General features: G+C 40.3%; 1 protein-coding gene across 1 annotated transcript; it reads right to left on the bottom strand.

Moving 5' to 3' along the window:
* Window positions 1–18,641: 18,641 nt before the first annotated feature.
* On the bottom strand, window positions 18,642–26,436 carry LOC147606827 (annexin D5-like). The gene is made up of 6 exons (XM_086791404.1): window positions 26,131–26,436; window positions 25,877–26,022; window positions 23,146–23,364; window positions 22,830–23,045; window positions 22,643–22,732; window positions 18,642–19,139 (listed from the first exon to the last, which is right to left on the bottom strand). The coding sequence occupies exons 1-6, from the start codon at window positions 26,204–26,206 to the stop codon at window positions 18,891–18,893; spliced, it is 996 nt and encodes a 331-aa protein (XP_086647530.1). The 5' UTR covers window positions 26,207–26,436; the 3' UTR covers window positions 18,642–18,890.
* Between the last annotated feature and the right edge of the window lie 700 nt (window positions 26,437–27,136).

Below are 27,136 nucleotides of genomic sequence, written 5' to 3'. Positions count from 1 at the left end.
TCAAGAACAAGAGGCTTCATGACCATCTCTATTGGCCTAGACAAACTACATCTTTGTCGATAAGTGCTACCGACCTAGTATAGACAATTTGTAAGACAAGGATGTAGAAGTCATCAACCAAGGTGCCCTACTAGCATGAGATAGAGTCTTAATCAAGGATATCAACATGGACGAGATGGAAAAAAAAATGCTACATTGCCAGCACCATCCCCTAGGGCAACCTCATCAAGGCAAGCCTCAACCAACACCTCAAGCAAGACACCCACAAGTATTCCCATAAAGAGATATGGTTTGGTACACAATTTGTCATCAAAATCACGTAAGTAGGGAGTCTCCAATGATAAGGCTGAAAGATCCCTGCCCCCACTGCGCATCAAATTCTGGGATGCTAGCAGCGGAAGTAGCAACTTCTTGCGCAGGGCAGAGCTTTCCACTCGGGGCCTCGCCCACGAATGTCCGGACAAGAGACTAATCCCTCGGTTCTTCCAAAACCAAACCCGGAAAAAACTTCCCTCCTCCACAAGGCATAGGCGATTCCTCTAGGGAAATTTATTCTAACGTAGTCAAGAGCCTTAATTACCCTTTTGCATTCCGACCGAACCCGCGGGTCACATGGCCGGATCAAGGGAGGAGCTTGCACTTGGATCATAGAGACCAAAGCTTTTTTCCTCGTCAAGAGGCACAACCGTTGATTCTTTTCCATAGAACAAGGATTATCTGTGATTTACTTCAACTATCGTAACTTGAACAGAATTGAATTTTATTATAGGAATCCATTAGTCCAGCCTAACCCCATACAATCCCATGGGTTAGGCAACCGCCCAACCACTGTATTGATAGGATCCATTATAAAAATTTGGTTATGTTTTGTCCAGGGTACCAGGGAAAAGAGTTTCCAAGCTCCTTAGCCAGCATTCAAGCAAATTACAAAATAGACACACCACTTACGTACCCAATATGAAATTGCTTTTTTCATAGATTCAACTGTCTTTAAAACAGAGTTGAAACGAAACCACGGTGTTTTCCATCAAGATCCTCAATATTTCATTTCCCAGTCCAATTTCCAATCATTTCTTTCTCAGCGTACCTATGGCATCATTGGCAACTAGAACGCTCACCACCTGCTCACACAGGGGCCTTTTCTCAATAGTCCCTAGTCCATAGTACCTAGGAATATAATCACATAAAATTTATATGGACTCTCCGTTGAAGATCAGCTAGATCAAATAACAAGATCCATGTAAAAGAGCCATGAACTCCTCCGTTGAAGACAAGCAAGGCCAATCAACTAGATCCATGCCCGTGTTTAGAAAACAACTCCAACTCATTTTCTTCCTTGATGCATGCGTGGGTATCCTGGGAGCGACCCAGAGCCCGAGCACCGTATGGTGAGCACCCTCTAGGCTCCTTCGCGGTCACCTAACACTTCACTCATAGGCCGCTTCCTTGGTCCCTCCTCCACCGTACCCGGAAGCTCACCATTTTAATTGAACCGAGGCCAGTCAAGACCTCGCTTGACCTTGCCACGCGAGACATCCTTCATCGACTCTCCGTCATCTGTTGCAACCTTTTCACTTAGGTCCTCACACGACCTTATTCGACAAGATAGTCAAAATGCTTTCCCAGCATTCTTGATATAAAACAATCAGAATGTACTCCAAGATTTTATTTTTCAAGAATCTAGACGTATAGTTCAAAATTCCAAAAGTTAAATGTGTTCAAAATTCTTTTTTGGGATTAAGAATTATCCATGTTTTCTCGATGTATTCATATGAATAATTTCTCAAGATAAAATATGCTCAATATTCTTCTTTTTGAATAAAAGGTTCTAGCTTATCAAGCCTAGAGTTTTGATTAAGATAATGAGATTATCACTAAGATTTATCCTTCTAACAAGGATCTAACCATAAAGATGATTAATCTTTTAAAAGGAGAGATTTATTAATAAAAAATATTATAATTAAGCATAAAGATTAGCATTAAACCATTTAAACATTATGAATCATTAAAAAGCATGATTTCAAGAAAAAACCATTGATTAAAAAGCTTCCCAAGCATTAGAGGGGTTGGGAAGAAGATTATCATTGAGAAAGATAGAAAAACACCATGGATTAAGGCTTACCCTTGATTTTTGGCTTGATTCTTTTAAAAAGAAGTGAACCCCACAAGACAAACTTGGCCACCAAGATAGGGAGGGTAATCTCCAAGAGAGGATGGAGATTTGTGAAGCACCAAAGCTTCCCAAAGTAGTGGCAAAATAGAGGGATAATAAACATACACTAGAATGAAGATAATACTAGAATGTAAACACACAAAGATGAAAATACAAAGGAATGAGGGTCTATTTATAGGTGAGGGAGGCCACTAACCAAGTCCAACTGGGTTCTAGAGGTTTTCAGCTTCAGTACCAGCTTCAGTTTGATCGAGTTTGGACCAGTTTGGCTCACTTTTTGATCCAGTTTGCAGTAGGAGGAGAGAGGAGAGCAAAAAATATCTCATTTTTTGAATTAAAAATGTAAGGTAATGATGAGAAAAAGGTGCCTTCTTCATGAGCCCCCTTCCCCACTCTTGAGGTGTCAAAAATTGATTTTTTTACTAATAAACCTCAATTTTAACCCAGTACTTAGTCAACTCTTCATCTTATGTGAACATTTACTCATTTTTGGGGGATTTTCTTTTATTCTTTGTATTTTTGTCATCATGGCCCTTTAGAACCTTATTTGGACCTTAATATTTTTTTTTTGAAAATGTGAACCGTTAGGCTAAGGTCTCTTATACACATATTCAATTAATTTCTAATGCACATTAAAAAATTCTTTTTGAACTTCTTTTTTAGGAGAATTCATCTTAAATATAAGGAGAAACTTTGTATCTAAATATATCTCAATTTTATATTATCTCTCTCTAGAATATTTTCTCTCTCTAGGCCAAAAACAAGGAAAAATAATATTTTCTTGTATTCTGAATTAGGGGATGATTACAAAAACTGAAGGGGAGGTTTTTACACCTTAACATCTCAAAAGCTGGAGGGAGGAACCTTACAAAGGCCTAGATAGCAAGAATTTTATGCTCATTGTTGCCAATGAGACATATGAACCATGATCTAGCTCATTGTTGGTACAAAGGAAATCCAACAAGGTGGACTCTGGTGCACCATGCACCAAGGCAACCATTAGAATTGCTAGGCCCATCGGTTACTCAACACACACAAGATTAGTGTCTATATATCAAAACCCCATGAGGTATGCATATGTATATACCCCCCAAAAAGAAGAAGACCTTGAAGAGCAGGTGGAAACGCAATGCACGAACAATTGTGTCAAGGATAATGACATCATAACCATTGAAAGTGGTTTGGATAAGATCTCCAAAGCTACCTTTTGTGTGGAGAAAGCCAATAATCTCCCCCACAAACCCGCTTTCCCAAAGAAAAGAAACCTATAGATTACAAAAACCTTCCAAATAAACTCTAGGAGTACCCCAACTCCGTGTTGAAGAAAGAGAGATTGAAGTAAGCCCAAGATCTTGTAAGGAACGTGCAGGGTGAACTAGCAAGTGGTCACATACAAAGCACTAACCCCACCTGGGCATATCCCATAACCTATCTTACATCCAATCATAGAACGAGTGGGGAACCTTAGAGTTTGCCCAAGTTTTGTCCAAGGCCTCACAGACCCCTAACCATTCTTAAGAGGCTGCAAATAGAACTAGTTTCAAAGCCTCTACCCCTACCTTTAGAACCAATCCAACCAAGTCCCACATTGCTAGATGTAGTGTGGGAGTACTCAGAACCTCTAAAACCAATCCGACCCCCACATTGCTAGTAGATGCAGTGAGGGAGGACTTAGTGGGAGGTTAGAGTTGGCCTTCTATCGGTCACCATAGCTAGCGTAACATTCCCTTTGAGGTGACCGACAATGACTTTATATTGTCTCCTTCAAAGGCACCACCTCCTAGGGAAGGATCGCTGAACATTCCATACACATTGATATGTACTAGCCCACCCGTGAGACATAGCAAGTTTCAATGTGATTGAGCCGGTATAACCAAAAGATGATTGACCCAGCTAATCAATATAAGACACCATTTCTGCTGAAATGGGAAACCTACTCATGTCATGCCATTCAGCATGACCAATGCCCCCGACACCTTCTAATGCTTGATGAAGTTATCCAGAATAATAGTCTCTAAACTCGAGATAGTATACAACCATCCTTGTTTTATCATTCATCCTATATTGAAAAGTAACACTAATGGCTTGGTATTCATGATCAATGATATGCTAGCCCATTACCACGCCACATAACTATACGTTTAAAATTTTAAACTTTACTCGCGGCAAAGGAAAAAGCTTTATTTGTATTTCAATCTTATTTTTGTGCAACATTGTCTCTTTGTTTCCATAAATAAATCTTGGGTTAAGGACTCCAATTTTTGCACAATAGGTTCTATGATGCTGTCTAGGGTTATTAAAATTTGGAGAGAAGAATTTAGGTTCCAGGGATAAAGAACCTAATAGCCCTAGAAATGTATCTCTGTATTTAAGATATCTTGGTACAGACCCATATATATGGAGCCTACTAATTATCCTAATGGAGAACCTAATAGCCCTAAAAATGTATCTAAAATATCTTGGATAAAGAACCTAATAGCCCTGAAAATGCATCTATGGATTAGAAGATATCTTGGTATAGATATATATTAACCTTGTAACAAATCATGGCTATACAAATATTCTATTTGAGCATGTGTGCCTGCAAGCATAAACACTACTAAAATAGGTGTCATTAATGACACACCACTGCTGCCTTTGTTCGTGCCATGTTGGAAAGAAGAGCCCTTCAAAATGATGCATCAAGATAAACCTTTTGCATTGATTTTTGAGAAGATAGAAGGTATTCAAATACAAATGCTATCATGTCATCTTCTCGAGACAACCTCGATATATTCGACAGGTAAGACTGGGTTATTTGTTGTACCATTCTATAATTTTAACTTATTAAAATAATTTGAAAACAAGAAAGAAGACAGTGAAAATTTTTTCAATTAAAAAAAAACATCATATATGTGTGTGTGTGTATACTTTATATACATGGAGTCGGCTATACTCAATCGGCTCATATAAACTCTACGTCTTTCCTAGGAATAACCATCCCATCTGGGGGTATTGTTACAAGACCTTTAGTACATGGAGATTTGAATATTCCACAAATTGAATAATAAAGGAAATAAACCATAGACACTATAGTATAACTCAAGAGCATGAAGATCAAAGAACACAATATTAGGTGCAATCCACCCTTTGGATGTGTGTGGCTTCATTCCCACACGCAGTATTTGAATCATATTTCATAATTTTAGGCCTTGGAGTCATAAATAGTGTAGCTTTCCAAAATTAGGCTTTTACAAAATTGAGCCATAGTCCAATGCTTTTAAAGTATCTCATAAAAAACAAACCTTTCCCAACATATGTACAATGGGCCAAACCATACAAAATTAATTATTTTGCGTACATGTGCACGGCTAGATAATTCCGTCTAATGTCCACCTTTGTTGTCTCGAAGTTATGATCTATACTCAGAGATAGTCCACAGTGTTAGATCACAATTACTTTGGAATCATTCACAAAGATAATACTGACAAGTGGAAATCATTATCTAAATTCACTACCATGCTTCACACATAAGCCATGCATCACACATAATTAATCGGATTCACTCTTGCATTGGATTCACTCACAATGTCTTCACATAATTAATTGGATTCCTTCGGTGATCAATCGAAAAACATATCTGTATCATTGTTAGTTCACTGAAGTCTTAATAGAAAATGGTCTAATATATATTTTCTTCCGCATTTAGAAAGTACATATCAATCATTAAAACTATTGTGATGAATAATTTGAATTTAACTAAGTGCTATTCTTGTCTATTTGGGAAATCAATAAACATATCCCAGAGTAATTGTTTTCCTCTTGCTTTGCAAAAAATTCACCTATGGCCTCTAAATTTCTTTTCATATTGAACAATGTATAAGATAGAGTTTTAGGTTTACCTTGCTAGTCATAGAAGTCATGATTTGGAGTACCCTTTTGATTTGGTTGGTCGCATTGTCTTTGTCTTCAAACACATTCACAGTCGCAACTCGATTCTTTGTCTTCTTTGGGCACTCGTATGCATAATGTCCTTCTTTGTCACATCTATAACATGTAATCACAAGAGACTTTTGATCTCCATTGTTATTTTTCTTTGATAATTTGGTCTTCTTTCCATTCGCTTGTGAACCATTGTCCCTCGTTGCTTCACCTTTACGTTGAAATTTCTCAAAATGTTTGGAAAGAGGGTTAGATCGAGGAAACTAAGGAATGTGAGAAGCCGCCACACTATAGTAACCCTAGAAAATCCACTTTTCTTTTCACAGTTTGTCGCTAGAGAAATGGAGTTGCTAAGAGACTGAGGATGGAACATGTCCACTTCCGTTCTAATAATGACTGATTTCAATCCGGCTATGAACTTTCGCTTTTGTTGCTTCGATCGCACTCTCTCGATGGCTTGAAGTTGGATAAGTGTTTGCCAAAATTTATCCACATACATCTACACTGTTTCTTTATCAAATTGGCGTAACATATTCCATTGTTGACGTGCCTTGGCTGGTGGAATAAAATTTTATTTGATGAGATTTTGAAATTCCTTCAAAGTTCTTGGTCTATTTGGTCCTTGCTTTTTGATGGCTTTCCACTATAGAGATGCTCTTTCAACCAAATGGTTGGAAGCACATTTGACTTTGTCCTTCTCAAAAAATTCTTCCCCAAAAAAATAGTCGTCAAGTTGACTAAGCCATGACAATATGATCTTTGGTTCCTTCTCACCATCAAAATTTTGAAAAAGTGAAAGCTTTGTGGCTAATCTTGCTTTCCTTCTTCCTTGCCTGTGCTTGAAGAGTAGCCTACATTGTACTGTGTATGCGATGCCCCTCAGAATCTGAAGAATTGGATCTGGAAGATGACCTTCTTCTTTTCTTACGTGAAATTCTTCTCTCAAGTTCCTATCTTTGATTATGCTCACTCTGACGAATTGAGCTTGAAGTATAGTTGGTGTTAGAGGACAGGTTGCCATTGTAGAAGACGCAAGCAAAATAATATGAAAGTGCAAGAATAAAATATGAAAAAGTAACAAGCTTATTGGACTCCCATGTATTCAAAAGAAGGCTTGTGTAGGCGCTCGAGGTCAATGGCGTCTTGACAAACAATAAGAATAATAATCCAATGACACCTTGATGTTGACAATTCGAAAAGAAGCCCATTCAAAGCTGCTTCAAAAAATTTTCGGGAAATAACACCCAAGACTTGGCCACTTACTAAAATTTGTGTGTTTTGTAAGCTCCCTCCTTATATCTCTTTTTGTAATCTATGAAGGCTTGAGGGAAAAATAGAAGCCTTTGGGAGATGTAAGCCTTTAAAAGCTTATAGTATTATAAGGCTTTTTTTTTAAGATTTAAAGGCCTAGGATAATATTAAAACTTCAAAACTTTAAAGCTTAAGCCTTTGCAAGAAAAAAAAATGCTTCTTCAAACCTAGCGCAGTTTTTAAAAAAATGTTGCCTCTTAAAAAAAAAATGAGATGAAGCTTTTTTAAAAGCTTCAAAGTTTAGGCTTTAAAAGGGCTTATTAAAAAGAAATATTCTTATTCGGCTTGTGCGTTGCGCGCGTGTCGCCTGTCTTTCGCCCAAGCAAGAGGAATCCGCCGTCGTCGTCGTCGCTAAATGGCCGTCGTCGTCGTCGTCGTCGCCGTCGCCGCTAAATGGCCGTCGCTTGAATTGGAGGGAGAGGAATAAAATTTAAGCTTCCTTACTTCCAATTAATCCCATTTTTCCCAATTAATTTGATTTAGCTCTATTAATTGCATTTCGCAATTTTAACCATAAATCATATTTAGAAAAACCTCTTGTCATTCATTATGCATCTCTGACATGCTCACTGGTTTAGCAAACCTCCTATGGACCTTTCCCTTGCTGATTTCATCCACACACACGGATTTACAAGAGACCGAAGAAATCAGAAAACCCCTTTTTCATGAAGAGGGTGGATTTGAAGAGTGGTTTTACACCCTTCTTTGCCCTTTGGTCAATAACCACTTGTAATTTTCTTGTCCTTTAGATAAAAATATATAACTTTTCATACCTTAGTGTCTCTTCTTCAATTTTTGAGCTTCACCTTGATGTAAGTACCCTTTGTAGGCTTTTTGGCAAATTCTTCACTTCCCATGCAAGTATTTTGAATTTGTAGAAAAGCCTTTAAATTTGCTCCAAGCGAATAACCTTTGAGAAAAAATCAATTTCTTGATTTTTATTCTTCAAGTCTCCATGACCCAAATTCAACACTTGAATTTGCCATGCGCTCTGATACCATTGTTTTATAGCACCTTTAGTACATAGATATTTCAATATTCCACAATAAGGAAAATAAACCATAGACACCATAGCACAATTCAAGAGCATGAAGATCAAAGAGCACAAGATTGGGTGCAATCCTCGCCCATCAACGTGTGTGGCTCCACTTCACAAGCGGTATTTAAATCATATTTCATAATTTTAGCCCTTAGAGCCATAAATAGCATAGCTTTCCAAAATTGAACCATAGTCCAATGCTTTTAATCTCATAAAAAATAAACCTTGCCCAACATATGTACAATGGGCCAAACCATACAAAATTAATTATTTTGCATGTGCACCGCTAGATAATTTTGTCTAATGTCCACCTTTGTTGTCTCGAAGTTATGATCTATACTCAGAGATAGTCCATAGTGTTAGATCACAATTACTTTGAAATCATTCACAAAAATAATACTGACAAATGGAAATCATTATCTAAATTCACTACCTGAGGTATCAGAAGCGTTGACTCTCTCTCGCTTCCTGAGGTATCATAAAAAGCATCGGTCCTTTTGAGTCCAAAAGAACCAATCAATACATAGGTGAATCAACATGGGTCGAGAATTAGATCCTTGGAGGAGTAAGTGCTCGAAAGAGTCCGCAACACAATCGAAATCCTTTATGAACTGAGGTACCTTGTAACTCTAAATAATGGAGATCTATTGAGGCATGTGAAAAAAGATGAAACTCATAAGTTTCCATTCCTTTTTCTAATCTCGCCAGCTAGTTCAATCACAATAATTTAACCTAGACTCTGATACTAGCTATGAGACCCCTACCTCTTTTACAGACACTCAAACAGCTACAGTGGAAGAGTAATGTAAGGGTAGAGTAACTCACTTGCGGCCTCGTTACTGTTGCGACACTATCCTAATGTGAGCTATTTTAGTAGCTTCTCCTATAACTATTTTGGAATAGACTTTGCACTAGAAAATGCATATGATTCCTCAAGGAAGTGTCCCTCCATAATTCGTGGATAGAAGTCATATCGGTGACTCATAGAGACTATTGACATCCTATCCCTTGATCATGGAGCAGATGTTTCTACTTGAATTTCCACTTTCTAAAATAAAAATCTTATTTTACCCAAGTTCACTAAGTTTTTCAAACATTTTTTGGGTTTTGTTTGGAAAACACCCGTTTGTACTGGTCTATTCTACCTCCTGCTTTCCAGTGTTGTATCCAATTTCTACTTCGACCAGATCCGTAAGCACATCCTAGACCACATCTAATCCCTTGGGTCTAGCCTCTCACCCTACCATTGGACCTATGGAGTTGGTGTGAACTCACACCCCCATAATTAATATTCCTAATTCGTTACTCACACACCTGACTAAGATGTGTTGAAAGACAGTTCATGCATACTCTACAACATATACTGAGAATCATAGTGAAAACATTGAAATATACTGAGAATCATAGTGAAATATCAAATAATAATAGTAATGTCATATATATCAAAATATCTCCTCACACCATTCCTCTACTCCTCGAACCAGGAATATATGCACCTATACAAGCTTGAGTACTCCAACTTGTGTTACTATCTAGTGGAGGAGCCCACAAGTCTTGTATTCAAGATCAGTAGGAGCCACTTCCGATGACCATGTCCTTCCCAAGGCATGAAGACTCCACGTTACCCTCGCACTAGAGTCTTATGACTAATGTGTAGGTCTAGTCCATATCTGCCTGGCCTGGTATACTTTGGAGTTGCCCTGTCCTCACACAAGGCATGCCAGGTACCCATGTCCTCATCAAGATGGGTTAAGGTCTTGAATGACCTCTTTGTATGACAGGGCTCACCACTCAGTTGACATCAACTCGGAATCATATCAACTTGTGAGAGGTACCGTCACAAGTTCCACTAAGTATTTTAATAATTTTCACTAAGTATACTACAAACAATGTCTAAATAAATATCAAACATGATTAAGCAACCATGCATCATGCATGTATCACAAAATGGGGTAAACCATCAGAAGTTCTAATGAGACAGACATGTTTTCCGGTCCAATCACTTTCTATCCAAGCCTTTGAATAACAATTTGGGTCTTTTTAATTTCTAGGTTAAGTCCCAAGTTTATTTATTTCGAATTACATCATATGTACACATGCACTTGAGAAATTTAAAAAAATCGACTAGGAATAAATCACCTGATTCAATGCCCTTTTCACTCTCCAAGATGGCTTAAATGCCCTTTTTTACTAGATTAGCTAGTACTACTGGGTGTAAGATGTTATAAAAGTACTACAAAAGTATAAAAGAGTATTTTAAAGGCTAATGACGATGCTTCTACTAGTTGTATAGTGAAAATGAGGGGGAGAGGACCTCTTTAAATAGGTTAGGGCTCTTCATATTGATGTGATTTCACCTAAATTGTCACGTATGAGTCCCAGCCACCATGCTCATCACTTTAGATGAGATAACTCAAGGAAAAGGGGGCTAGACTAAGGCTTACTAGAACAATAGTCCACCATGCATTAATGCAACTAGAGTTGAGGTAGCCTAACACCACTCATGCAAGAAACCACTAGCCATTCCATGGTTTATCAATGCCACCTAACAAAAGACCTATTACCACATACCATTTTTCACTTACCACTTGGTTTCCTCAAACCATGGTTTTCCACACTTACCATGCGGTTTCCTCAAACCATGGTTTTCCACTTACTACGTGGTTTCCTCAAACCATGGTTTTCACTCAACCTTAGAACCTTAGACCATTTAGTTTTTTTTCCCAAGGATGCACACACTTAGGCTAGACCTATTTAATTAATTTTTCTCAAGATGCTACAAACACTTTCGCCCAAGCTCTTGGGACTAGGAAGAACCCCACATTTTGTATTTAATTACGGGTTCAGATTTTTCAAATTCATATGGGATCTAAGTGCTTTCACATAGGGGGTACACACACATATGTGCACTTGTGCACAATTGCTATTTTATGATTTTCTAAGCATAGGAACCTTAGAAAATTTTAGGTTAACACCTAAAAAATAATTTTCAAAGGCTCTTTCTTATTTTTGAACAATTTTTCCATGTGCTTAATTCTTCTTCAAGAATTTAGAATTTTTGAGCTATTCTTTTTTTTTTTTGAACACATGGAGGAAGGATCTTACAATGTACCCTAGTTTGCCACACAGTAAAAGCACTCCATGTTATTTTTATTTTGATTTCTTTGCCAACCACCTTGGTTGCTTTGGCTCCCCTTACCTTTAGAGTGGCCTCTTCCACATGCATGAGACTACTTTTCTTGTTGTTGTTGTTGTTTTGATTTTCAAATTGACTACCACCACTGCGTTCTTTAAATGATGATCTGCCTCTACCTCTACTACCTGTATCTAGGTAGAAGACTTTCTCATGTGAATTTTTGGAGGATGAACCTCCGTCAATATTCATCTCACGGATGAGGAGAGCAATGTGCTCGTGAAAATCAAGAAAGTTCTCTTGAACTCCAATGGAGGTCTGAAACTGATTGTATTCCTTGCCGCCAAGACCATTCCAGATCACATTGATACCATATCATCATTATCTATGGGTGATCCAATAAAATCAAGGGAACCAATGCATCCTCTAGCTAACAATCTATCTCTCCCTCTGCCTATATCTAAGTAGAAGACTTACTCATGTGAACTTTCAGAGGATGAACCTCCCCCAATTTTTATCTCACGGATGAGGAGAGTAATGAGTTCATGAAAATCAGGAAAGTTCTCTCGAACTCCAATGGAGGCATGAAACTAACTATATTCCTTGTTGCCAAGACCATTCAAGGTTACCCTAATACCATATCATCATTATCTACTACTGGTGATCCAATAGAAGCAAGGACACCAATGTGTCCTCTAGTATATTATGACGGTCTACCCTAATACCATATCATCATTATCTACTATTGGTGATCCAATAGAAGCAAGGACACCAATGCATCCTCTAGTATATTATGACGATCTACCTCTACCTCTACCTGTATCTAAGTAGAAGTCATGCTCATGTGAACTTTCGAAGGATGAACCTCCCCCAATATTCATCTCATGGATGAGGAGAGCAACGAGTTTGTGAAAATTAGGAAAGTTCTCATGAACTCTAATGGTCTTTTTTTAATTGTATTCCTTGCCAAGACCATTCAAGGTTACACTGATAATGGTTATCCAATAGAAGCAAGAGCATCTATAAGCCCTTTAACCTTCATCGAATAATCATTTATACTCAGCTTCCCTCTGGTCACATTATGCAGCTCCTGATTTAGCTACAACTTCTGAGCTTGAGTATTTGTATTATACATCTTCAACAAGGTCTTCCAAGCCTCCTTAGGCATTTTTGCATCATGTATATGCATAATCATAGAGTTTATCACACTAACAGACAAACCAACATAGCACCTTTCTGGCTCTTTCATGGCCTGTAGGTTCATTTTCATCACTTGTGAGAGATGAACTCCCAATATCTTTTTCCCAAAAGGAAATTGGTCATCATGAATTTCCAAGCCTGGAAATTATTCTTGTTAAGTTTCTTGCTCACAATTTGTGATAACTTGTTAGACATCTTCACTTGTAACAAAGTTATATGTATGCAACCTGTAACATTGCTCAATATCACCTAGGCAGGTAATCAATGTCCATAGCTTTAATTGAGCTCAATATCTCAACAATCTTGTCTTGTAAGTAAAGGTCATTTCTTTATAATCATATATATTAGAATGGATCTATTATCTTGGTACAAGTATCCTGGAAAAGAAGGTGTAAAATCTAGAAAGCCAGTATGTGCCATATATAAAAAAGCTAGCAGGTGTCAAACATAGAAAAAGATAGCTAGCACATATGTGTCATCCATGCATAAGCTAGTGTGCAAGTGTCTGAGCTATAAAAGAGTAACTTTATCGAAATCCTATAAATATATATATATCTTTTCAAATAATGTAAATTAGCTTTTGTCTTGAAGTTTATATATCTTTTCAAATAATGTAAATTAGCTTTTGTCTTGAAGTTTATATGTGTCCTCTTCCCTCGTAGCCAATCAAAGGATAATTTTTCAAAGTTAACACAAGTGCACCAAACTCTTTGAGCATGCTCATTAGTAGGATGGTCACTGCATCATCCTATTCATCAACTATTGCACCGATACTAGCTAACTATTGCATAATGCTCTTCAATTTATTATACTCCTTATGAAAGGCTCTTCAAGCCTCATTTCCATCCAAAAAAATTAAAAGTTTTAGCTTATTTTTGAGTTACATACATGGGTGCCATCCATGCACCATCATGTGAAGTTGTCTCTATGATGATATGATGGATCGATGAATCTGACAAGCCTAGCATGATTATAGCTAATGCTTTTTCATCTCGGCCTCTCTATATTACTATTGAATCCCCATTAGGTTGAGGTTCCTGTCCACTTACAATAGCCCACAAGCTTTTGGGGACATTCATAAGAATTTGATCTTCATTTTCCATGTGTGAAATCCATTCTCATCAAATTTGTCTCTTGTTTAGTATAGTGCTCATGATGGTGTGTATATATGGGGTTTCTTAATTCTCGGCTATGTGACTCGAGAATCAGTGTCTAGCTCATTACAATGAACGAATGTGTGAAAAGCTTGGGATTGACAATTAAAAGTGCTTATGGGTTGCCCCTTATGGAGGAAAAGGTATGGAAAAGCACAAACGATTATTTTGTGCATGTGACTGACCCCAAATGCTGAAAATTATTTGCAAACATTCACCAAACAACCTTAAAAGAGTGTGAAAAGGCCAAGCCTTACAAAAAAGGAGTGTATGAAGAAGAGGACATTAGGTTGTAATGTTAGAACCCGAGGGTTGACGAAACACTCAAAGCTGCTGTTGTTGGATGCTCGAGAGAGATGCGCGCAATGGTGCCCGTCTACAAACGAAGGCTGTGCTTGAGAGAGTTGGGCTGCTTGCGTAGCACAGAGGTAGGGTCTGTGCCACAAACAATGGAGAGTTCTAAAGGTTTGATTGCGTATTGGGGAAGATGAAGCTGCTGTAAAACAACTAAGACGACAAGACCTAATTAAGGCACCAATTGAAGCCTAAGTACACACTAATAATGGCTAAATCACTTGCTAATCTTGCAATTTTCCTTCAAGCTATGTCTATACTAATCTAGCAATTTGCCCTAAAGCTAAGCCTCTGCTCTAGTGACCTAGGCTATGATACCAACCTTAAAAAGCCAAGATCAAGAGATTATACAAGCTTGAACAAGGCTAAAATTTAATAATAATTAGTATCAAGTGGACAAGTTTAAACTTCACAACAAAAGCATTATATTATTTGAAAAGATGTATGCATACCATCTGACGGTAGCTCAATTGGAAAAAGGTGTTAGCTAGTAACTTGAGGTAATGGGGGGATAGCCATTTCTCATGAGTGAGTGAGAATGAGCAAGACACTAAAACCGAGCACTTTGCAAAAAAAATTGATCAACATAACACTATTCATCTTGCAATATAAGTAGACTATTAAAAAGAGAAGCACAAGTTATCAGAGGAGAACTATAGACACCACAATATCCGAAGTAGTTATAACGATCCACTATAATATCAATTAGAAGTAACTACATGCAAATATGAAATAGATGTTTCTCACATAGGTAGAACTGAGAGGACCAAAGTTATCATCTAGAGATGATGCTCCTACCAAAAAGTTAAAGGCATGTAGCATGACAGGAAGTAGCTAGGTAGTTTTATTAGCTGTGGGATAACGATGCCCCGACAAAGCCTGAAACAATTCAACTTTTGTGAAGAGTGAGAGCAGGTTCGTATTTGGCAATGCTTCTGATCTTAGAGTAACGGTAGGTCTCGCATTGGAGGAACATTGCAAGCATGACATTACTGCCGTTCTTCTGGTAGTCCCAGTTCCAGGAGGGGAGGGAGAAGGAGGGGTCATTTATGAGGGTGGCAAGAATCAATTAATGGAAGTAGAGGTAGTAGTAGCAATGCCAAGGGAAAAAGATGTAGGAGAAGTGTATTTAGAGCTCGCCAGATTAACCCACTTCCACATCAACAATATGTTTACTACGCTTGCTAATCACTTCATCCTTACCTCTCCATACACGGGTTCTTGAGTTGACTAGGCCGGCACCATCACAAACCCCCTCCGCTTGCAAAAACAGAACACCGCAGCTTGAGAAACGCCAACTCACCCACACAAAAGCAAGACTCACTGGGGATGACTGCAAGGTGCAGAAAGAAAGCCATGGCTACCACTCACAGAGTGACATACACAAACCTTATGTTAGTGAGGAGGATGGCGAGGGTCTCCTGAGTAGCCTGTGCCCGTGCAGGCTACTTCTGAAGGTTTGACATGTGCATCTCCAATTCATCAAAGTCAAATTTCTTGATAACATCAGTTGCAGGGAAGTTGGTGCCTCAAAAAGCTTTGTTATTCTAAACTAGGGACTTGGATCATTTCATCTCTTGAAAGACTCAAGTCTAGATCAGGTAGTTTACTATAGAAGACTGGATGTTGTTCTCTCCATCTAGATAAGTGTGTTGCTTGTGGGCCTAATATCCTAAAGTTATCCACTACCTAAGAAATGGACATACTTAGAAAGTATGGTTCCCCTTGTGGTACTTGGATGCAGTGTGTGGGCCAACAATGCTTGAGTGAAAGTGCGAGTTATTTTCTATTATGTAGATTATTGCTAAATGCTTAAAAGCACGAGGCTTTCATGAAATTTCATACTTGCTAATTTTTATAAGATAGAAATAAGCTATGAGATCTTTCTAATGTGTTATAATATGGTAAGTTTATGATATTTTCCATAACAAGTCACATATTTCTACAAGGCCTAAGGTCACATGGGACGTGAGCCTTTCTTTAGTAGCATTAATGATTTTTCACTCACTAACCTTAGATTGACTTGTTGTTGTAAGTTGATCCCTATAATAAAACAAGCCTCGATTTTTGGTGTTTGTATTCTATTAGGACACACATTAATTCTCATATAAGCCACACATCAATTGTCATAGGACACACATCAAATTTTGCTATTTGCAATGTCTTGGAACACACATCAATTCTTATAGGAGACACATGATTTCTTCGTAGAATAGTCATAGTGAATGCGATAGTCTTAGTGTTAAATTATTGTATACTATAATGCCAAAAGTCTAAGATAGTCACCATGTTATATATTACATGTGGAGACACATGATTGCTTGATAGAATAGTCACAGTGAGAGCAATAGTCTTTAGAGTTAGAGTTGTTGTGTACTACAATAACAAACTTCTAAGACAATCACCATATTATAGTATATTGTTTAGTACCATGATCCCACTATCATGATCAAGGTAATTAAAGTAACTCTCACCATAGTACAGTAGGTAACAATTGTGAGCAAAATGTTTGACTTGTTGGTGTAGAGCTCCCACCACACTGTAGCTCTTGTATGCCTCTAGTGTTATCACACATTCCTTCATGTAGTCCCAACTCTTGTGAGCACATGTCCTTAGTGTTGATGCATACCACTTTTGTTTTCGTCCTCTTTCTAACATTTTTGATGAAATTTTGGTGCAATAAAAGAGAATTAACATTGCCAATATGGAATGTTCCGACATGAGTTATCAAAGGCACTTTGTTTTTTCTTTATAATAGCATTGAATTCTCTTTTTGCCTTTTTGATGGAATTATGCTGTGTGTTTTGGTGAAATTAAATATAGCAATATGGACCGTGCTTAGGCTATCAAAGGAAATTTTTTGATTCAATAAAACTTTTTTTTTTGCATTTTTATAAAATTATGGTGATTTGGCCAGTACTTCATATATTGGCGATGATATGGTAGACATACTAGCGAGGAGCAATCCGTACGACTAGTGAGCACCTTCACCTTTCACTGGCACTATTAATTACTATTTCGCCTCACTATTAGAACATTTTTGAGTGGATTACCGTGACTCTATTTGTATGGATTTGTGAATGTCATGCGAATATTGGCTGTCGTAGGTCAGTGGTACTATTTTATTGTGTTTGGCACCTTTCCATGATTTTTGTTTTTCCACCACCATCGATTCATATATGAAATTTTTTTGGTTGGTGGTTAATTAAAAGATGCTTTGAAGGCAAATGGATCTTTTCATATCCTAAACCCTAAAATTTCTTCTAGTTATTTTTTTGCATAAATGATGACGGCCTAAAATTTATTCTTTTTATTTATTTATATCTATGTGAAGTATGCTGCTAGAGTACGCTGTTGTGATCCCCGGGATGTCGAGAGTGCCAACACAAACGCAACTTGTTTGTCGATGATGAGTGTGACTCGGTGTAGTCTAATGAAGCACAAGCGATTGGCTAGTAGCTATGTTTTCACTATCGCAGTTGGTTTGTGGCTCCTTGTGCCATCTATGAACAAAATGTTTCTCTAATTAAGTAAATGAAACCTCAACCTTTTTTGTTCCAAGGTGACATGATTTTGTGCAAAAGTTTGAGCTTACACGTGGATCAAAACAATGTATGTTCAATAATATTGAAAAGTTTTGTCAAATTTTTTCAAACTAGATTCTCTTCAAATCTAGCCTCACTAATAAGAAATATTTTCCATGTTGCCAATATACCAAGGCCTCTATTATGCTACTTCCATGGATTGCTCGTCCCAATAGACATTGTAGATGGCATTGTCTTTTCTTATCGAGATTGTATCAACGAGATTCACTCATTTTTTATTTTTTCTCATTGCTACTCGCTCGTTGTTTGGTATACCTTAATTAATGGGTTTGAACACCCATGTGTTGTACATAAAAAGAACATGTAGCATCTTATCTAGTAGATTAGTTGCCTTTAAAAAAAAAAAGATGTATAGATGTTTATACTTCCACATCTTAAGCATACACATGCTAGCTAGCCTTTCTCCATGTTTTACACTTGCTAGCTATTTTATGTATGACACATGTGCTTGCTATTTTATGTACGACCGACACATGCACTAGCTTCCTAGACTCTACACCTTCTAGGCTTTATCCAAGCTTGCATCTTTGTACCATTTGACCTTAGGAAAATATAAACACTTGTACACCTAAGGTTCACCCAAATACAAAGCATAGGATTCAAGATCACATCATTTTCAACAAGTTTGTTGTACTAATGGCTAGCTAGCTCCATGCTAGAAGAGAGCTTCCAAACAGTCACAAACGTTTATTTGTATTTATGAAAGATGAAATACACGCACATGCAAAGCCTACTTACGAAACCAAAATTTTATTTAGAAAAAATGTTTAATGTTTTAATTCTCTTTTTAAAAGCAGATTTGGTTATTTTTTCCCCCTTATGAAAATTGGTTCGTTTTACCCTTCATTAACGGATTTTGGCTGATTTTTCTTTTCCGTTTTGGTATTTCTTTATTGCAATTACAATTGGAGCACGCCGAATTGTTTTTTAATTTTGGAATTACTCACGTATATCATGGGAGTGTTTTAAAATACAGGTTCAGCATGGCTGAAAGATATTGTCATCTTCGTGAGCTGAATCTATGGAAGCTTCCTGACTGGATCTCATGAAGTTGTGCACCAATGAGTAGGAGAAGAAAAGTCCTGTAGTGTCCACTAGTATCAGAAGAGATAATTTTCTGCAAAGACTTCTTGTGTTTACGCACAAAATGTGCTTTGATATCTTTCATGTCAATTTCTGCACGGGTAACTACTATTCGAATCAGTGTTGAATCGTCTGTTCCAAGACCCTTCATTGACGTGTACAAAGCCTGTCCATCCAACACTAACTTTTGAACAAAGCAACAAGGGGATAACTCTAAGCTTAAAGCCAAAACAGAAAACAGAACCGAGCAAAGAAGGAGAGGGAGAGATGCATGCATGCATGCACTATAGAACAATGATATATACCTGTGAGTAAGCCCCTACATGTGCGTAGAAGTTGGATATTATAGCCTCGTGGCAGGATCCCTTGGAGTGAGTGAGCATGGTCCTCTGGCCACCAAATGAGCTGAGATGGCAGTTCATTTGGGGCCTACTTGGCAAGGAAGCCTGACCAGCCTGGATCCCCAAAAAGGACTTATCATTCGTGCAACCTGATTAAGTAAACCCCTTCTAGACTAATTTTGTCACCAGCTGTGACTGTAAACTCCTCAGAATTATGGATACCTTCTTGGATTAGCACATGATTGCACACCACTGTGATAGAATTTGGCCATGGCCCAACAGGGAAAGTATGCGAGCTTGAGAGCTGAAGCTCCCGCTTCTCCCATCCCCCTCTGTGCCCCTCGACTGCCCTCAGCCTCACCTCCTGTGCGCCGCCTCCCCCCCCCCCTCGCCACTACCGGCCTCCAGCTTCCAGCCTCGCATAGCCCCCTTCATTTTGCCCCTTCGTGCAGCCCCATGTGCCAAAACAAAATATACTCTCACATTTACTTAAAAGTTTAATAGTTTTAACTACTACCAAGTATGAAGAAGAAAGTTTTTTTAAAAAAGAAACATATCTATTGGTATATATATTGTCTTGATTACACCTAAAAAATGTATCAATAAATCAAATCATATGAAGGATCTATATAAATATTTTTAAGAAACATTTGTGCCTCTTGTCCTCTCCTTCGCGCCCCCTCAGCCTGCGTCATGCAGCTCACTTCGATTCGCCTGTAGCTTTTGGACAGAGTAATGCAGCTGAGCCCCGTCACACTGCGTACAGCCCATGCCTTATTTGCAAGGTGGCAGCACAGCTTCAACCTGCCATCCGATCCTCTAGCTGGCATCTCAGGCTTTCTTGTGACAGTTTACTTCCCAGGCCTCAAGAAGGAATACATTCCTCTCTTCCCAGTGATAGGTGGTACCATCGAGAAGGTGATGGAATCCATCCACCCCCCCCCCCCCCCCCCCCCCGCCTGTGTCGGTAATTGCGTGGATGGATCCCTTCGTATCTGCATCACCTCCCCAAACTTAGTGCCTTACATCATCTCGCTTCCTAGTTTGTGGGGGGACCCGATTTTGCAGATAGTCGAGTACTCTGGCCTCCTAGGCCAATGTTTCATCGGTTGCCACATGGCACATCTCGTGCGAGTCTGCCCTCGTTGGCAATCTAGGAGGCCCCCTTCAGTTGTCCCCCCCTCTGGCCACGTTCCAGATCCTCCTCAAGGATGGGCGAGACTCAAGCCCCCATGTACCAGAGCACCAAGCCCCGGCTGAGACCGGCACAAGGGAGTGGCAGACCATTGGCCCAGATGGGACCGCCGATTGACGTCGAGAGCCAAGCGGCGTCGGCACTAGGTGAGCCGAGTGGCGTCGGCACTAGGTGTGCCAAGCTGGCAGGATCTAGGAGGATATGGTTTTGCCAAAAAACCCTTTTTAGCTTATCTTAGCACCCGATGGGCCCCCCGCAGTTCCCTCGAGACACCCCCCGCACCCCTCCCTTCTTCTGGAGACTATTTACCTCGTCGGGACCCCCCTCCAGGTTTTCAGCCAGTGGAGATCGCTGACCCTTCCATGCCTGCAACGGGCCCTGCCTCGTCAGGACCCCCCTCTAGGTTTTCAGCCAATGGAGATCACTGATCCTTCTGCAACGGGCCCAGCCTCGCAGCTATGGGCTCCCGTGTAGAGGGCCGCAACTCCCCAGATTTAGGCTAGTGAAAATCCAAGTCTCAGCATAGTCCCCTCCAAAAAGGCCTAATCAACTCGTTGTATGCCTTCTTCAAGTCGAGAAGCAAAACGGCCATGTCCTCCCCCCAAAGCCTGGTTGTAGCTATCACCTCCCAAAAGGTACGTCTCTAGGTGACCATCCAAGAAATACAAGTGTCGTCTAGTATTCTCATCACTCTTGCCATTTATGTTATGCTCCATTCTAATCTGTCTATTCATGTGTGCGCTGTGCTGTGAGCATTGAGGACTCTGGACATATATTGTCCAGAGGAGAACCACCACCTTAATGCGTCATGCAACCGAGCCTACTACAACAGGTTGGGCAGCCGGAATAGAAAATAGGAGGCGAGGGCTGCAGCTCTTTGCACTAAGGGCGGGTCGGGCAAGGATAAGGATGAAGGGGAAGGGGGGGAGCGGGGGGGGGCTTGGGCTTCACAAGGGGCCACGGGAGATCATGCTCATCAAAGTGACTAACCTAGGGTTCGGTTAACCGGGGAATGGTATTAGAAATTTAAATGGGGAGGTCTAGGAGTTTTTAGAGCCCTGCACAATTTATAAGGTGGCCTATATAAGTGAGTTATTGATTCAGTTTGAGAGAGAGCTCCTCATACCTAGCCTCTAGACCCTACTGCTGAGATTACTCCGTGCTCAAATCGGAGGGGTGTCCTGGTTGGTATGGGACTCCAAGGCTTTGCACATGGAGCCAAGTCTCTAGATGCTTCTAACCTCCAATTCGGGGATGAGCCTGAATGGCTCTATGGTAGGGTGGTGAGCTAGATGCTAGTGCCCTTATGTTTCTTTTGATTAGCTAACCACAAGTGGTTTATAGGATATGATCCTGACAAGGGGGGGGGGGGGGGGGGGGGGGGGGGGGGGGGGTGCGCCAAGGTTCTTCCCTATATTGATGTCTAAATGATTCAGCAATAAAACCTGATCGAACTTGTAAACCCTTCCACGAGAGTACCTGGCATAAGCATGCAAAATTCGAGCAGCATGTTCACTTTGAACGGGCTGGAGAAGAGAGGCTTCTGGAGGAGACCACAGCAGCAGCTCTCCAACATTGCAAAGAGGTAGAGGAAGTGATAGCAGATCACCATCAGCAACAAGAAGATGAAAGGTGGAGATAGAAGACTCGACTATGTTCAACAAACTGCTTCCAGCAGTTGGTCCCATTCCCGCTGGCAGACTGGCCCACTTCAAGCCTAGCAATGTGTCTTTTAGCAGATTCTTAAGCCTCCCCACAAACTGTTTGCACAGATGAACCATCAAGGTGGTGAGAACGGACAAGAAGACAAAGGTAGTACAGGCCTCTTATCGTCTTCCAACAGCCGGTAAAGGAAAAACATGCCATTTTACTCCATTCCCAGGCTTGTTTCTTTAGAATAATGGCCCACATATTGCACTATCATTTCAGCGAAGCCCACAATTTTGCACTATCATTTCAGCAAAGCCACCTATTACACTATCATTTCAGCCATTCTTGTTCTCACTCTCATTCACTAAAGCAAATTCGACCCAGGGAAACGAGCAAGGGAGGGAGGCCGGGGGAGGGGGGGGAGGGGGGATGTTCTAAGGCTGATCTAACTTCTTTTCCAATTGACCAAAAACAACTGATTACCTTGGCAAAGTAATTGGGGGGATTTTTTGCACATTTCATAGCAACTATTAACATCCCCTGCAAAACTCCCTTTGTTTCTTGCTTCATGACCTGAAATTAAACAACCCAATTTTAAGCCTTGTATAAAAGACCGCAAATTCCCGTCTCATAAAAATGCCAAGTATTAGAGATTATCTCCAGACTCCACCTTCCCAATACTATGCCCATAAGTTAGCTTGTAATAATCTATTGTAGCCTTCAGCTGCAACGGACTCCTTGTACTGAAAATTCTGATGATCATAGCTTTGTCCACAGCATTTCTATTTGCTACGGCGCAAAGAAGGTCTTTGGCATCAGCATGTACAATTGACATATCAGGTCCCAGATCATATGGTCTGTCTTGACGGACAAAAGCCAACAAAAGCTGCAAATCCACAAGAATATATGTGACACCTTGTTGGAACAGCAGAGTCTCTCCATGTACTTAGATGGCAACCTTCCATGTTGGGTTAAATACACCTTACCTTTTTCTCGTCTCCACTTGTTTTGATGCCAATATCCTCTTCCAAAGATCGGTTAAAAGTGGAGGTGTATGCATGTCTTATGTCCACTAGTTGTGATGATGTCCGCAAATATAAGACCTCTGTAAGTGTTATTTGATCTTTATTCCAACCTTTCAATGCATCATTGATGATCACAGCGTCTCTCTCAGCTGGATCACACATCCAAAGTACAACTGCTTTCTTTGCCACAAGACAAAAATATGCCAATCAAAATATCAGGACCAGATGATGGAAATAGCCACTACTCACCCAGGATACAACGTTGTTTTGTGCCCAAAAACACAACTAGACTGGCAATACCGATGAGGCTAAACTGATGCTACTTTGTAGCTCAATTGTGGGCACTCTGTACTAATTTAAAAATTATTAAGTTACTAAATAATGAGCTAGTGTAAAGTTACTAATAATGAGCTAGTGTAAAGTGGCTTTACAGTTAAGGGCACTTTCACCAATCATCTATATAAATGAGGATTGGGCTCACTAATGGCATTCCCACCCAAAAAAATCAGGCCTCAAGCCCGACACCGATTCTGGAATTATGGAACGGGCGAGGAATGAGGCATGGTGTTGGTACGGCCTAAGCTCAGAAGTGCTTCTCAGGCAGCAATGGCTGAGGGGTTGAGCTATCCAATCCCAAGAAGCTCCAATGTACTCAGTGTATTGCAATCTAAAGCTGGGTATAGGTCAGAAACCGTAACCTTATATACCTTCATACTATTGGAGTACAACAAATCGAACAAATTGAGAAAATAATTGCACTTATTAAACAACCAACCCAAAAAAAAAAAAAAACACTAGAAGAAGTTTGCAGAGACTACAAGGATAAAGAAAAAATACAAATTTATGAACTGATAGTAGCCACTTAAATAAAAAACTTTGCACACAACTTTCAACTTCCAAAGACAACCACCGGATGCCCATGCTGCTGTAACACACCTCCAAGTCCACCACCACTACAAAACAGTGTGGCTTGTTCAAATTTGAAAGCCACAGAACGGGAGCTAAAGACATAAGTATTTTGAGCCTCTCAAAGCATGCCTGCTCCATGGGGGACCGAAAAAATACCCAATTCTCCTCTGTAGCATTACTCATAGGATTTGTATCCTGGACATAGTGCTACAAAAATCTCTAACAGAACACCGTCAAGCTCAAAAAGTCGTGAAGCTCATGTACGTCTACTGGAACTGCTCACATCAAAATGGTGTCCACCTTAGCCGGATCCATGGAAACCCCTCAGTGGAGATGCCATGGCCCAAAAAGGTGACTTGTGCCACACAAAGCTGCTCCATCTACTAGCTGATTGCTGTTGATCAACTTAGATGGCCATCTCTAAGTCCCAACACTACACCTCTTGGGACAACCAAGATGTCATCAAAGAACACAACGATGAACCATCCCAAATATGGGAAATTATCCTACGAAAGGCTGCCTTGGCATTGGACAACCCAGAGGGCATGATCAGGAACTCCAAAAATCTAAGAGAAGTCCAAAATGAGGGGTGCAATCCACACCTGATGATAGCTTGACTACAAATCAAGCTTACTAAAACACTTGGCACCTGTGAGCTCCAATAAGTCATCAATGCATGACCGAGGAAACTAATTCTTGATGGTAAGTTTATTCGATGCATGATAATCCATGCATAAGCGAATGCTCCCATCCTTCTTCTTGACCAAGAGGACCAGAGCTCCAAGTAAAAAGGAGCTTGGACCGACCAAGCCTTTAGCCAACATCGGTGCTTGAGCTCTAGCAACTGAGGGCAGCTCATCTGATACGGAGCTCACAATAGGGGCTTAGCACTTTGGGTAAGCTCAATATGGTGATCCTCGGGTTGTGATGGTGCTCACACCTGGTAACTTGCAGCTGAAAATGGTCAAAAATCTTCTTCCAATCCTCTGCAATCTCATCGAGCTCAGAGAGTGCCACACCGAAGTACAACAAATTTGCATGCCCACCTTTGCATACTTCTCGATTAGCCTGGAGAGTGAAAACATGCACAAGAGAGCCTCTGATAGAACTTAGAAGGCAACAACTCCTTAACTACCTCCAACTGGCGGCTGAAAGCATTGCGGAATGTCAACCAGTGCTCACTATGGTAGAATACCCCCTCATGATCAAACAACCAAGGATGACCTAAAATCACATCCACTGGGTTCAAAGGTGCTACTTTGACGGTTCATCAGTCGAAAAAATCCACAAAAGCCGAAGGAGTATGTGTATTTTTTAAAGGAACATGATGTGGGAGAAAACAAAATAAAATAAAAGTGGCTACCCTCCCCATATCAAGAAGCAACGCCTTTCCACTGCACATTGGGAAGTGCATTGACAGCTACACATGCGGACAGTAGTCTGGGCTCAGATCCACACCGAGTTTCACCCCTCCAATGCATATGCACAACCCACACTGAGGGTGCACCTAATGTATGCACATGAACATGGGAGTCCAACCAGCACGAAAAACTGATTCAGTGCACTCATTCACGGCCCTGAAACGATCCTGGAAGCAGGCCATGCACCCCAGGTGATCACAGATGCATGGGGTGTACATCCCACTCAGGTACAAAGTCGTGATCACAGATGCATGGGGTGTACATCCCACTGAGGTACAAAGTCTCAGGGAGGAAAACCAATTGCAATAGGGGCCCCTAGTTTATTAGTAATCAACAAGTCAGTTAAAGGGGAAAATCTGGACCTCAAAGTCGCCATGGAGTTTTGATCTGAGACGCTGCAGAAGGTCCTCCTCGTATTTGGCATCGTACATGTTACGAATTATGCAGCGCTGCTGCTGGGTTCGGTGGCAAATCACATCCGTTACAGCCTTCTTGTCGCATCCAATATCTGCACATCGTTGCATGCACAGAGTTAGAGCTTCAAGGCAAGGGTCTCCCAAGCTCCCGTGAGGTCGCATATGGTAGGGTCTGAATGAAAAAGCAAAAATAAAATTACCTTCGAAGGCCGTTCGCAGCGCGATGCAATCCTCGTTGGGGTCGGGCAACTCATCGGGGACGTTGAGGGTCGACATAGCACACAATCTACCAACTCTGTATGTCTGTATGTGAGAGACTGAGAGATGCACTTCGCATCAGAATATATGAAATACAGTTGAATGATGAATCCTGAAACAAAAGCTGAAGACAAATGCCGTGTCGCTCCCGCCGCCGCCATTGAATTGTAGCTATTGCAAACGTTACGGTAGTGAAGTTTGTAGGCAGTTTCGGTGCCGTCCGGTGGTCCTTCCGGAAACTTCTGGAGATTCCTAAGTCCTTCCGTCTCTCTCTCTCTCTCTAAGGACCACATATGATGCATATGTGGTCCTTATGGAAACTCCTCAAGCATTCCTTCTTTTTGGGCTATGATATCCTCTAGAGGCTCTCTCTCTCTCTCCCCCCTCACGTGTCCCACACACGCTTGCATGAGCAATCCCTCCTATATCCTTAGCCCTTCGCCCCTACAAGGTCTTAGCCTTGTGCCTGTTGCTCCATCCTGTCTCCATAGTGCACCCTTCATTGGCCTTTGCACCTTGTAAGACCTTGCTCAGCATGTGCTCACCATGCCCAGCAATCCCTAGCACTTGCAAGTGTGTGTATGTGTGTGTGTCTGTGAAGTTTTCAGCCTCTTAAGGTTTGCCCTCTATGCATGCTGGTGGTTTGGTGTGCTTATCCACCTGTGGGGCCTAAAAGGCTAAAGGAATCATCTTCTATATTGTCTCACCATGATAATCCGGATGCACAATACTTATATTATGTTCTGCACAAGGACTTTCCTGAAAATCAAGCTATGTGGGACAAGCCTAAACCTACAATCAAATACAAAATCTTGGTGCAAACCATTCTAAGTTTTTGGAGAGTGATGTCATTTTATGCTTCCCTAGGAAAATGCCATCAACAAATGATGTTGCACAATGGTTAGAAAACATAGGGTGGATGCTTTGTTGTTGGTGTGTATTATGCAA

Source organism: Cibotium barometz, chromosome 56, assembly GCF_041138505.1.
Source record: "Cibotium barometz isolate CiBa-2024 chromosome 56, ASM4113850v1, whole genome shotgun sequence".
Classification (NCBI taxonomy): Eukaryota; Viridiplantae; Streptophyta; class Polypodiopsida; order Cyatheales; family Cibotiaceae; genus Cibotium; species Cibotium barometz.
Note: the sequence above shows the minus strand (reverse complement) of the source record. Positions and strands in the feature narration are given on the sequence as shown.